General features: G+C 49.9%; 1 protein-coding gene across 1 annotated transcript in view; it reads right to left on the reverse strand.

Annotated features, from left to right (window-relative positions):
• ADAP1 (ArfGAP with dual PH domains 1) overlaps positions 1–13,952 on the reverse strand; it is a 51,137-nt gene that overhangs the window by 2,783 nt on the left and 34,402 nt on the right. Inside the window, exons 5-8 of the mRNA XM_053957609.1 lie at positions 6,053–6,165; positions 4,136–4,282; positions 1,146–1,229; positions 254–316 (exon numbers count right to left, since the gene is read on the reverse strand). Of these exons, the coding sequence (XP_053813584.1) occupies positions 254–316; positions 1,146–1,229; positions 4,136–4,282; positions 6,053–6,165 (407 nt within the window). The remainder of the gene's footprint in view (positions 1–253; positions 317–1,145; positions 1,230–4,135; positions 4,283–6,052; positions 6,166–13,952) is intronic.

The raw sequence follows: 13,952 nt of genomic DNA on the forward strand, positions 1-13,952 counted from the left end.
TGGCTTCTGGGCCATCAGGGCCACCACAGCCAGGGTCTGGGCCAGCTGTACCAGGAAGGGGCATTGGGTTTGTGATGTAGATTTGGATTTTTTTAATGTTTCTCCCAGGTGAGGAAAGTGCATTAAACACATTCACAGAGTTATGGCTTTGCCTCTCTGGCAAGGGTTGGTTTGTCCCACCAGCAACCCCTTCTCAGGGCCATACAGGGCAAAATTCGTGTTTGGAGGGACTGAAAAATGCTTCAGATCCTACCTTTGGCCCTGTTTTCTCCATGTATCCTTCCTTCAGGTAGTTTCTAGAAAGCTTTGGCACCAGCTGGAGCAACCAAAAAGGACAGAAAAGAGCAGTGTCAGATGGAGGGACCTGGGGGTCACTGGTTGTGCTGGGGGACACTGGAAGGAAAACCCACACTGAGCTGGCCCCCAGCCCTGAGCCCACCCCACAGCTCTCACTGAGAGCTCCAGTGCTGCTCCTCCACAGCGCTCAGGAGAGGAAGCTACAACATGAAACACCTTGGAGCAGCTGCCCAGCACAGCCAGCAGCCTCCAGGGGAGTCTCCCACACTCCTCAGGGTGCAGGGCAGCCAGGGACAGAGCCACCCTGCAGAACCACGACTGGACCCCTCCCAGATAATGGGTAGAAGGCAGGAAATGCAATTAGATTTCAAAATCAGTAATCAACAAGCACCACCACAGTGATGTTCCACCCCAAGAGCAGCGCACAGCCCTGGCTGACAGCACGTCAGAGCAGCCTCTGGAATTGCATTAGCCCAGGGTAACACAATTAGCAGCTCCAGCCCCCGGAAAACACAGGCCTGTCTTTATAAGCCAGGCTGCACTGACCTGCAGAGAAGAACTCAGGCAGGGCACTGACATCCTTCTGCCCTCACCTTTCCTGCCTTCCAGCCTTTGTTTTGGCTTTTGTTATTACAGCAGCAGCCTTTGAGATGCTCAGGGCTCCTGCAGGTGTGGCAGTGCTGGCGTTGCTGGGCTCAGCATCCCACCACAACCATTTCAGCCCAGTAATTGCAGAACACTCAGAAGGATGGAGCAATCCCCAAGCCTTCCAGCTTGCTAGCAGGATGCTAAAAATGAGTGAGGGGGGGAAAAAAACCCCACCCAAGCAGTGCTGCAGGAACACTCACATCAGAATCACTGGCTCCAGGGAATGCCACTTGTAAGTAATGGAAACGTGCTGCCCGGATGGCATTGAACCAATCCACTATTTCCTAGTAATGAGGAAGAAAAGCAGAGTGAGGAGTGCAGCCTGCACATAAAATAACCTGATCCTGCTGTGTTTCGTCTCTCCCGTCACTCTGGCCCCAGTGACAGAGCACAATGCAGCAGCAATCCTAAAAAACACAGAATACAGCAAAAAGGTGAAGGATGTGGAACATTCAGCTGCTGTTCCAGGCTGCCAGACATGTACAGAGCTCTGCAGCTTCCAGTCAGCAAGGGGGGTTTTCTGCAGAGGGGAGGATTTAAACATCTCTGAAGTGGCAAAACCAGCCCCAGGAGAGCATTTGAGATACTGAGCTGACCCTACAAGCACGGCTGGGCTGGTGCAACCTGCCCCCCCACCCCTCAGCAGGACACCTGAGCAGCACCTGCATCCCACCCAAATTCCAGCAACATACTTCAATGTTTTGCTAAAAGAGCAGCTTAACATCTCTTTATCTTTGTATCCCAGTCTGTCAGCTGTGTCTGTGAGTCCTTTAGGGACAGCCACAGTGACACTGAAGTCCAAGAAGCTCTGGCACTTCTCCCTTTCCTTGGCAAAAATCTCCCTCCATTTTTTTCCTCCTACAAAATAACTGTTTTATAATTTCTTTATTTTTAAACTCATGTATTCATCTATCTCTCTGTATCTATCTGTTGGTAAGACCCAACAGCTTGTGCAGTATGTCTCTGACGGTTTTGCTGAGAAATGTCACATTAATTTTAAGTGTTCCACACAGGGAGCACTCAGACACTGCCTTGTGGTCGGAGATGTGGGACCAGGAAAGGCATGTTGGAAGGGAGATTAGGAGCTGCCCTGCCTGGGATACCGAGCACAGGGAGAGGGATGCTGAGCTGTCTTGCTGTCATTAATGCATGTGAAGCTTCACACATCAGATCAGGGACAGGTTCAGTGAGCCAGACTTAATCCTAAAATAAACACTGTCAAACCCTTTCAGGTGAGGTCGCTGCAGTGTAGGAAAGACCGTATCAAAGGAGAAGCTGGCCTTCTCTAAGAGTTAAATTTTTTTATGCTTTAGAAATTACCTGGGTAAGGAGGAAAGGCTCATATGAAATTCTGAAATCTCAGTTTTAAGGAGTTGAATTGGGGGTATCTCAAAAATGGTCTAATGTGGCAAATAGCCATTCCCAAAATTTAAAAATCTTTGCTTTGGTTTGTTAAGCTGCTTCAAGTTGAGAGGAAAAAAATCCCAAAACATAACAGGACAGACAAACAATGATTTGGAAAACTCTGACATACTTGTCTGAGGTTTTGCTCACTTATCATTTGCTTTCCTACCCTAAGCAGCTAAGGACAGCCCAGACAGCATCACAAAGGGGATCAGTGAGAAGAATTCACTCCTGAAGTTAATGATGACCAAACCAGGCTGGAGCTAATGAACAATAAGCTGTGATGTTAAAATTTGGTATCTTATACAGCCACCAACTGGGTGGTTATATACGATTTCTTTATTTACCTGTGGGTCTTCTCTGTGATCACGATGTGAGGTAGGGTTACACCCTGCAGAAAAGCAGAAGCTGAAACCCTCACGGACTTCCAGCAGTAAATTGCTTTCTGGGATATTGATATCCATTGACACAAATGAGGTTTGACCAAATTCTTCCCTGTGAGGGTGCTGAGGCCCTGGCACAGGTTGCCCAGAGCAGCTGTGGTTGCCCCATCCCTGGAAGTGTGCAAGGCCAGGTTGGACAGGGATTGGAGCCACCTGGGATAATGGAAGGTGTCATCCACAACAGGGTGAAACAAGATGATATTTAAGGTCCTTTCCAACCCAAACCATTCTGTGATTCTATGAAATGTAAGAAGGAGCCTAACTGAGGCTCCTGCACTTCAGATCAGGGAGAGGCAGCACCTCTGGGCTCCAGGAGGACACACTGGGGCTGCTGGGGGAGCACCAGTGTGAGGCAAAGGGCAGCAGGAGACCTCAGGTGAGTCCCAGGGCAGCCTCCAATCCTGAAGGCCAGGAGTTTACTCCAGGGAGTTCATCCTCTTGCAGCCCTTGTGCAGCCAAGGAGACAGACCAAATTCAGGGAAGTTTAAGGGAATTCAGCCAGATCATGATCAGATTTCATCAGAGCACATCCTGCCCTGCGTGGGAGCGACGCCGCTCCTTCCTCCAGCCCCAGCAGAAACCTCAGCAGCTGAAACCCAAACCCCACAGCCCTGAGTGCTGTGCAAACCACCAAAGCCCAGCAAACCACAGACACCGACACGACAGTGGGACGCAACTTTGCCACTAAAGAGCTGCTGCTTATTAATCTGGTTTAAATTGCAGCAGGGAGGTACCTGAGAGCAGCTGGAGTGACACTGTGCTGGGCTAAAGAAGCACCTGCTGACAAGCACTTGGCATGGAGGGGAACTTTGGGAGCAGCTCCCTGGGACCCACAAAAAGACCACCCCAGACCCACGGGCCCTCTCCTTCACACCTCCCTTCAGAGACACCTGAACAAGGGGATTTATTTCAATACAAACATGAATAGCTGCATTTTATGAATTATGAGACAGGCAGAACCACAACAGTTCCCTGCTTCTCCTACATTCCAGTTTGCTCCCCTTTTGCAAGTCGTTGGACTGAGTCCCCCCATCTTCCACTGCTCCATCCATGCTGTCTCCTTCTCTGGCTTCCAAGGAGCCTGCCTTGAAAAATCCTCGACTCCAAGTAGCAAGAAATTTCCAATTCCTTCCATTTGCATCTGTTTATTTAGAATACAGTCTGCCACCCTTTGTGCTTGGAAGAACACGACACACTCTCAAAGCTGGCTGTGCATCTTGTAGCCCTTCCACCCTCCAAGTGACTCCAGCTCAGCTGGAGCCTGGCGTGCCACAGGCTGGCCCTGGGCAGCACCAGCCCCCAGGACCACAACCCAAACCTTCTGATTACCTCCAGGGCCTCACCTTGCCATCTTCGTGATAGACAAAGATGTTCCTTGTGCTATTGTCCTTCAAGTAAGTGATCTGCAGTCCGTGTGGGTTCCCGATTTTTGCAGGTTGGAAAGTGGCATTTAGGTGTTCGATCTTCATAATTGCTTTGGGTTCTTTTGCCTGGAAAGCACAGCTGAGTGAGCAAACACCTGAGAAGTGGTTTTCAAACCAAAAAACAGTTCACTTGGTCAGAAAGAAGGCCTATTTGAGACCTCCATTAGCTAAAAGCACCTGAATGCCAGCCCACAAAACCAGCTGGTGATGAGATATCCGAGACTCCGCTCAATGAGCGCTTCCTGCCAGCCTGGAAAAATGCTCTGTCCTCCTGCAAAATTCAGCAGGGATACAAAAAGAGACAGACTGCTATCTAACAGGCCAGGATGCTTTGTGCACCCACTGATAGTTCATCCTTGTCCCAAAAGATGGAGGATTATCCCCTTTGCCAACAACAAACCCGGGTGCTTGGCTGGGAAGCACCATGTCCATGTCCTCGTCTGTCCATCCTCTCACGTGAGCCACTGGCTGCTGACTCTGCTCCTCCCTTGCCTTCTGAACTGGGAACTTTCTCTTCAGAGGGACAAACATAATCCTTACAGCCACCTCTAGGGTGGGTTAGCCCAAGAGGGAGCCTGGGTCAGACCCCCCCAGGCACCAGCCCCACCTGCACCCTCAGTGGCAGCCCCATAGCTCTGTTCATCTTCCTACAAAGTGTCTCTAGAAGTTGGCCACCCCTCCAGGACTGCACTGAGAAGTGAAAGAGAAGCAGTGAAAGAACCATCCCAACAAACACCGATCAGCCCCTTGGTGACACCGGTTCTGGAGCAGGGCCAGCAGAAGGCTGTGGGGTGGTGCCATGGTCCCAGCACTGTGCAGAGGTGTCAGTGCTGCTCTGGGAACTTGGGGACTTCCTGAGGACACACAGCCCTGCAGGGTGACCATGGTGGGGATATCCCAGCAGAGAGGATGTCTAGACAGCACCATTCCCACCACAGCTGTGGTCAACAATGAGGCAAAGCAGCTTTAAACTATCAGAGCAGCCAAGAGTGACTGAATGGAACTGCTGGGACTTTCACTTCTCCCTCAGCAAGGACTGGCTCTCTCTTCTCCATGAGATGCAAACCAAGCTGAAGGGGAAGATGGTGCTGTCAAAGCCACGGAGAAGTGAGGATGGATGTTCCCATCCTCTGGATCATCACGGCACCATAACTGCACCAACTGCTTGGGAAAGCTGGCTGCTGGCTCAGCCTGGGCTGCTCTCAGCTGTGATGGTCAGGGGAGACTCAAAGGTCAGAAAAAACACCTTGGCTTTCTCCAGTGCATGGTGCTGAACAGTGGAGTGTCCATCCACTCATCACAAATGCAGTTTTCATGGTAATAGCTCCATTTCTCACAATAATGAAACATGCTCTGGGGAAGAAGTCAAATACTTCCACGCTGCTGGACACTGGAACAGAACACCAGGGAGCTTTCCCTCTGGATTGCTTGCCATGCCATGCACAGGAGGATTCAGACCCCAGTGACCACTGCAAGGTGGTGACACCTTCATCACAAGGTCGTCATCCATATGAAACCCACGTTAGCTGGATGACGCAGAGCCAGAGCTGAGAAAAACTCCTTTGCTGGTGGTTTGAGAAAAGCCCCACGGACTTTAAAGGGCAACAGAGCAGGGATGTGTGAACAGGCCTGTGGGGCATCTCTCCATTAGTGTGCTGGAGGAGCAAGAGCAAGCCCCCCTAAAAGGAGGGTGAGCTGAGCCTGGTGCTCTTGTCCTGGTGCAACTGGGGACTCAGTGATTTTGGAAATTGTAGAAATAATCTGGTGCCCTGGGAATTACATGTTCCAGGATGCTCTCACAGCTGCAATCTGCACACAGCAAGCCTAGGTACTCACATCGTTTTTGTTGAAGTACTTCAGAGCACCTTCCCTCTCTGATAACACAAATTTTCGGCTCAAGAACTGCCCATTGTCACGTCCTCTCTTCCACAGAAATCCTTCTCGGTACCCTGCAGCAGAAAGGAATGACTGAGAACCAGGGATAAAGTGCTGCATTTAAAAAGAGTGTTGGGACAAAGAAAAGAACTAAGCAAACCAAGTGTGTGGCTGTTCTGCTGAGGACATGAAGGAAACAGGCCTTCTCCTTCAGACCTGCCCTTCTCACTCTGCTCTCATTCTCTGCCAACAGCCCGTGCTTCAGACATCTCCACTCTGACACCCAAGGAGTGGCTGCCTGCAGGCCCCCTGTGCATTATTACAGCTCAGTCCTGGGGTGAGCCAGCACAGGCAGAGGGTGCCCCTCTGTCCCCGTGGGACCCAGCAGCCCCCGCTGCCTGCATTCCCACAAACTCACCCTGTCACCACCCAGAGATGCAGATGGGATGGTCCAAACCCTCGTTTATCCTACAGCCACAGCCAGCACTGGGGGGTGACACCACTGTCCACCTAATCCCTTCCCCTCAGAGCCCTCTCCATCCCTCCAGTGCTCCAGCCCACTGGAGCATCATTGCCCGTGTGCACCAGTCCAGTATCCAGGGACCAACACTGGATACACCTGGGAATGACAAGGCTAATTATTTTCTCTGGTCCAGCCATCCAGCTTGGGAGAATCTTGCCCAAAGGCAGGAGGAGACCCAGCTCATTCAGCCCATCAATCCAACCCTATCCCACTATGGGCTGGCTAGGAACCTTCTAGCAAAAAGCCCCTTTGGAGGGCACTGGAAGCGTTGGAAAGAGAAGAACACACAGCAAGCAGGATTACCCCAAGTCTGAGCAAGGGGAAGCAGCCACGGAAGCAACCAAAGCCCAGCCAAGGGCAGCTGCACCCAAGAGCAGAGCAGGAAGAGCCCAGGCTGCTGTGCTTGTACCCCCAGCAGAGCAGAACTGCCGGGGAGCCGCAGCTCTGACTGACGCTGGGGCAGCTGCTGCTCCCTGCCAGGCTCTGTCAGCAAACCCCTGTGTGCCCTGTGGCAGGCTGGACACGAGGGAGCTGCTCAGGAACGATGTCTCTGTGCAGGAGACAGGCAGGCAGGAGGTTGTGCCCACATCTCTAAGGTGGCAGGTTTGCCTCACGTGAGGCAGAGATGCTGCCGGGGCTCTGATGGCCAACTGCTCCCTGAGTGGCAGCACGTGGAGCAGCTTTGCCTCAGAGTGTGAGGTTTGGGAACCAAGGACAAGTGGCTTCTGTTCCTCAAAGGGGCTGGGTTTTAATGCCAAGCCAGTCGGAGCAGCAGGAGAGTAGTTCAAAAGCTACTGCCATTCATTCCACTGAAGAGCAGAGAGGGTTTCAGAGCCTCTCTGTGCCTGGCATTTGAGGAACTCTGATGTCTCGTAGGGGGCTGGAGAGAGCTGGCATGGAGGAGAGGACATCAAACAGGACAGTGATATCTCCAAATAAAAATGTGAAGTGATGCAGGAGGAAAGCAGGAAAGCCCATATTTTCCCTCAGGAAAGCCCATCTTTTCCTTCAGGAATCCCCACCTGGGCTTTGTGTGGCTCAGCAGAGCACACTGAGCACACAGAGCTCAGCTCGTGGTGGCCCCACCTTGGAGCAGCTCCTGCCTGTGGGTCTCATCCATTCATTCATCCATTCCAAACACAGGATTGGTGAAGGATGCTGCAGGTATTCCGGGCTGCACTTGCTCCCCAACGTTGCTCCACAACGCTGATTTTTTAGCATTTAAGGGATGGAGAATAAAATTACTCTGCGTCTCCCCAAAGATGATCTCAAATCATTGCTAACCTGGCAGATGGGCACCATCATGGCTGTATATGAAGAGAAGGAAGCCCAGAGAGGTTTGCTGAGCTGCCCAGGACAAGGCTATGAGCCAGGGTCAAAGCCAGCCTGGAAACCCAGTCTTCCCCGCCCTCTTACATTGGACATTTCGTCATTTTGGTGTTCTCTTTCCAACTTATAGTGTCAAAACACAGGATCTAAATTCACTTCAAGGAAGAATTACAAAAACCCAACAAAACCAAGTGTTATCCCATTCTGTAACTCACCTGTTGGCTCTTCCCAGGCCAATCACTTCAGCAAAAGAGCTCCTGGCTGCTCTGACAAAGCCAGCTGCTAATTTCAGTGTACTTTGGTACAGATTTTTGCTTGCTTCTTTTCTTTTTCTTTTTTCTTCCCTTCAGGGCTGCATCCTCAGGAGCTGCTCCTCTGCTCTGCCCAAACCTGAACCCCTGTCAACACCCATCAGTGCAAAGCACCATGAACAGCCCTTGAACCCAACATGAACCCACACAGGTTCCCCGGGCAAACTGTGTGTCAGCAAGTTGTGTCCTCAAAGCCCTGATCCAAAGGGTTGTGAAAACAGCCAGAGAAGGTGCTGAGAAACAGAACTGCAGCAGGCAGAGCAGGGAACAGATCTCACACTGGAGGGCATTGGAGACAGAAGATGAACCCTCTCTTCCTTGTCTCATGTGCTGCACTGCCTTAGCAACAGCTTCGTGTTTAGAGGCACCTGGTCACACTCAGATCCTCAGGGGTGGGGAGGCCCTGGCACAGGTGACCAGAGAAGCTGTGGCTGCTTCCCTGGAAGGGTCTAGGGCCAGGCTGGACAGGGCTTGGAGCAACCTGGCATAGTGGAAGGTGTCCCTGCCCATGGCAGGGTGAAATGGGATGATCTTTAAGGTCCCTCCCAACCCAAAGCATTCTGTGAGGGCTGCTCTGCTCAGGTGGAAGCTGAACGACCACAAGCCCTACAACGCCTGCTGACTGCTTGTGTTGGACCACACAGCATCATGTCACCAACATGTCTGTTCCTCTCCTGAGGCACAGAACGAGGGCTGCAACCACCTGCCACCATCCCATGGATCACCAGCACCTAACCATGAGTGCAGAAAGCACTACCTGGGCAAGACCGACAAAGAAATCCCACTAACACAGCCAACATTGCTGCTGTCACGTTTCCTGCATCACTTCTGTCACCTGCCAAGGACCAGAATCAATCACTTGCTGTTGCAGGCTGCTCTGGCACAAACCTGTGACACCTGCAAAAGCCCCACCAAGCACATGTGTCAGTCACCAGCAAATGGCACGTGATACAACCACGCAGCCCAGATGGGTATTTCTGACCTGTTCCATGGCTTCCAAGGTAAAATGAGGAACTGCCACTTCCACACCCATTTCATCCCAACAGCTAAAACTCTGGGGGCAAGGAAAACAGGGTCACCAACAGCTAAAACTCTGGGGGCAAGGAAAACAGGGTTGACTGAAAAGAAGATAGTGTATGGCCTTGTGCCAGCTCAGGTGGGCTGGTGGCTGCAGCTCCTTCAGGCACATAAAACTGGCAGCACCCACTGGGTGCTCCAGTGTAGCCAGCCTTCCCCTGCCTGAGAGCCTGCAGAGGAAGCAAGGGAGAAGATTTTATATAAAGAGCATCTGTTGTAGCCACTATCTTTCCATCTGACTTCTACCAGCATTTGGTTCAAGTTCCCCATTTTAAAGAAGAGGGATATTGCTACTTCCCCACCTCAAAAAGCTGTTGCAGAGCTTAGTTAATGATGGGGGGTTTGGTCTCTGAGAATGTGGATTACAGAAAGTACCCAAAATTACTTTGTTAGTTTTACCCTTTGTTCTCAGAGAAGAAAAAATCTTCAAAGGAGGACAATCAGATCCACTGGCTTGCAAAAACCAACGTGCATAGACTTTTCTTTCTATCATCCTAAGCAAGGCCTTAAAAACTGGGAATTAAAACCATGTCTGATCTTCGATTTCTTTGGCTCTTTGTTTCACAGTTTCACCTGGAAAGAGGTAACAGAACTGCTTGTTTCCATGATGTTTCTAGGGCTGTGGTAAAACCAGGTCTGGTCCCAGGCTTTTAGAAGAAACCTGAGTGTATCCAACACCACACAAATGCACCACTGTGTGGTTTCTTGCCTTCTTCTCTCACTGCAAGACAAAGCATGGGGGGCTGAATAAGAGAAAAAAATGTACTTGTGCATGTAATCCAAGAGAATCACGTTTTCCTGGAGTTCAGGCAGGGCACCTCCTACAGGAACCATTTTTCCTTCCTCTCAGCAGTTAAAGTGCGTTGACCCCAATTCAGAGCTTTGGAGAAGATTCAAATCCACCTCCCTCACTCTGCTGCTAAAATTGCAGGCTGTACATTGCCACTGCTCTGAGTGTCAAAGCTGAGCACTCTGCTCCATTAGCACGGTAAGGTGTTAATTAGGGCAGGACAGGGGATAGGCACTCACTGGACAAGGTGTGCTCACCTTTTCTGAGAGGTTAAGGAACTGCCTAATTATCTGGAGCAGTTGAGTGTGGAATCCCTGACATCACACATCACCTCTGACCCCGTGTCACAACCTCCTTTTTAAATAAAGAGTCTGAAGGACATTCCTCTGAAATAAACCCCACTGCCCACAGTGACAGGGTTGGATGGAGAAGGTGGCATATTCTGTATTTTCCTTACAGACTGGACTTTGAATAGGGTTGCAAAAACAACTGTGCACCTCTTGTTTAGCCATGTCAGTGTAAATGGTTTGGTTTGACTGCTCTAAGTTGTAACATTTCTTCCTGCAGCACTCAGCTACCATCAAAGCAAGACATTTCAATGAGTTCAACTTGCATACTTTAAAAATTTACATTCCAATAAAAGTCATAAACCAAGGAATATTAAGTTTGCTCGTGGAATGGCAAAAAAGTTTGTCCAGATCCCCCAGACGCAAGCAGGGTCCAGGTCCTCAAACACTTCAGAGCTTGCACCCTGCTCCCCTGCACAGCACCAGCAGATTGCTTTTTTGGCTTGATTTTTTTTGCCTGTTTGCAGCTGTGCTGAGGAGCTCAGAAGTTCCCTGCAGTAACTCTGCAGCCATCTCTGGATAATCCATTTCCTGCTGGTCCCACTCTGAGCAGTGCAGATACAGCCATGCTGGAGATGTCTCAGCACCTCCATGGCAGGAGGGACCTGATGCCGAGATGGAAATCCCTCCCCTCGAGCCCTCCTGCACTGACCAGCTCAGGAGCCACCAGGAGCTGCTACTGCCCCTGCACAGGTCAGCTCTTTGGAATTTACAGCCTCAGCAAGCAGCAAACGAGGATGTGTTCAGTGATCCTCCAGCCCCCAGGACACCGGCGAGGTCAGTGCTTGGTGCACCTAAAGCAGGGGGGGTGCTGGCATGTCCCGCTCCCCCGCACAGGCTGAGAGGGGAACGATCTCCCTTCACCTCCCTGAAGACAGCTTTTTCTCCCCATTTAGGACACCACATCCTCTTCACACCTCATCCAGCCAGGCCTAAGAGCCCAAGAACTCCCAAGTGTAGCACCCTGACACCCACACCATTTTCTTGGGCACAGCGTTTTAGAGGCGCAACATTTCCCAGCTCCTAATCAATCAGTCCTCTCCTAACGAGCACTTAGCATCCAAATTACCTTTCCTAAAGGCCATTTTGCAGAGAAGGGTTTCATGTTGTCATCCAGTCTGCCTCTGCTGCCTTCCAGGAGCTCATAAAACAATTATTGTCCCACTGCATTGTCACTTCAGCTATGGATGCAAGCAGCTGATGAGATTGATTGCTTCCACAATACCCAATTAACCCACTCGCTCTGCAAACGATTGGCTTAATCAAAGGCAATTAGCGCTTGAATGGCTACAGCAGACAGAAAGCCAGGATTTAGTGGATGATTCAGATAATGTACAGACATCTCCTTGGCCTTCTAAGGCAAAACATCTTCAGTAATGCTCAGCTCAGAGCTGGAAGTAGATGAAACCTCAGGTCGGTGGTGTGAGGTGGCACAGAAAACACAAGGGACCAGGAACACACACTTCTCTTTACTGATAAAAGGGGAACTTGCAATGACTGATGTTCCCTTTTTCCTACTTTTCCTGCTCATGAAGGGCCCAGAGCACCAAGCAGTTGACCAGACCTCAATGACCAGCAGGTCCTGAAATGGTAACTTGCCTCTGATAGTCAGATCCAGTCCTCTGAGCAAACTGTTTTACAAAACCACCTTCCATACTGATTTCTTCCACAGCATCTTCTCTCACAATGTAAAAAAAACCAAAAAAAAACCAAAACAAAACAAAACAAAAAAAAACCAACAAAAAAAACCCAACAAAACAAAACACCAGAAAAGACTCAGTTTGGAGGCAGGACCACACCTCTGTAGAAATGCAGGTGTCCTCAGGGACTTTTTCCTCTAGACAAATCACCCCAAACTGGCACAGCAGAGACCAGACAAAGCCTCACCACGGGAAGGTCAAGAACAACCCACGATGCCTAAAGCTGAGGACAGAGATCATTTTAGATCATGTGAGGAACAACTTCAAGGCTGAAGCCAAGCATGGAAAACCAATTTTCCAGATCACTACAAAAAGATATTGTCATCTTGATTTTGTAATGGAAGAAGGTGCTCCCCAGCTGCTGGGATCAGTAGGAAAACGGAGCCAAATGCACCATCTCTGTGGCAGGATCATGGGGCTGAGCTCAACTACACATCGAGATCCTGAGGCTGACAGAAAAAAGACGAGGTCTGTCCCCCTACACAGGCATGTGGCATTTAAATGCAAGGTCCATCCCCGGGTTTCCAGTCCCACTTAATCGTGAGTACACTTGCATTGGTGGCTCACAGCTGAAAATCCAAACTGCTTCTAAGCAAAGCCCCAATAATGAAGCTGAAATCCATTAAGCCTGTGATGTTTGCCACTATTTAAATCTGATTAAAATTGTACATGACACCACTAAGCCGAACAGCCAGAAAACACTCCTGTCAAGTCTGATGTTTCTCCGTGTAATCCAGACCCCCCTTCTTTCACCGGGTTGTCAGCTAAAAGGAGCCATAATAAGAGATCATGTACCTAATCCAGCTCCCTAAGCTGTTTTTAACTGGTTTCTTTAATCACATGTTACGATTCCCCGCGGAGCAGCTCTCAGGTGACAAAGACATTAGCACAGTCATTCATACTCCCGGGAGGGAGCTCAGATGGGATCACCTTGCCCCTTGTGCCGACTGAGTGCAGCAGGAACCAGACACACAGGTGCCTCTGCAGAGCTTGGGAAGCCATCAGTGCGAAAAAAAACGGGAAATCAGGGCAGCAGGGGGTGACAGCCACTGGGCAAGCAACTGCAGGGTAAGGTGGTGCAAAGGACACTCATCAGAGAAAAAACTCCTTTTGGTAGAGTGATATTGATCTCCCTGTGAGCACTCACCTCCTCTGAAAATGCTGCGTGGGAACAAGTATGAGGAGAAAACAACAAATTATACAATTCCCAAGTCTTCACCTGATTGCTGCAGGCATATCAGGTTTAATAAAGGAGACAGCCACATCCTCCCTTTTATCAGTTTATCTTATAATTGACCATCGATACAGTACAACTTCCGTGGTAACTTAATTATTGAGCAAGTGTTTACATATTAAAGATAAGACCACAGCTGGCTGCTGCAAGCACAATTTGATTGTATCTGCTGGGAGATGTTACAACCCCTTGCTACAGAAAATGTATTTACTGGAAGCTTTGCACTTACATTGCTGAGAATTGAATGTGGAATCTAATTTTACTTGGAAATCAAATGCTTCCTCTTCGAGCGGCATCCCTGCAACACCCACCTGGGAGCCGCTGGCTGCTTGGAGAAAAAAATCCTGTTACAGGTAAATAACCTTCAGGTTTTGATCTTTGGAAGCCAGTCTTCCATAATAAAAGGCAGATGAAAGGTGGGAGGTTCCCAGTGTGATGTTCATCCCACTTACCAGCAGTGAGTGCACTCCAAGCCTGATTTAGCTGGAAAGCCGGGCAAGAAAACATTTAAGGGCAGGCACGCGGTACTAACTCACAATAACATCCTGCA

Source organism: Vidua chalybeata, chromosome 16 (genome assembly GCF_026979565.1).
Source record: "Vidua chalybeata isolate OUT-0048 chromosome 16, bVidCha1 merged haplotype, whole genome shotgun sequence".
In the NCBI taxonomy this organism is placed as follows: domain Eukaryota; kingdom Metazoa; phylum Chordata; class Aves; order Passeriformes; family Viduidae; genus Vidua; species Vidua chalybeata.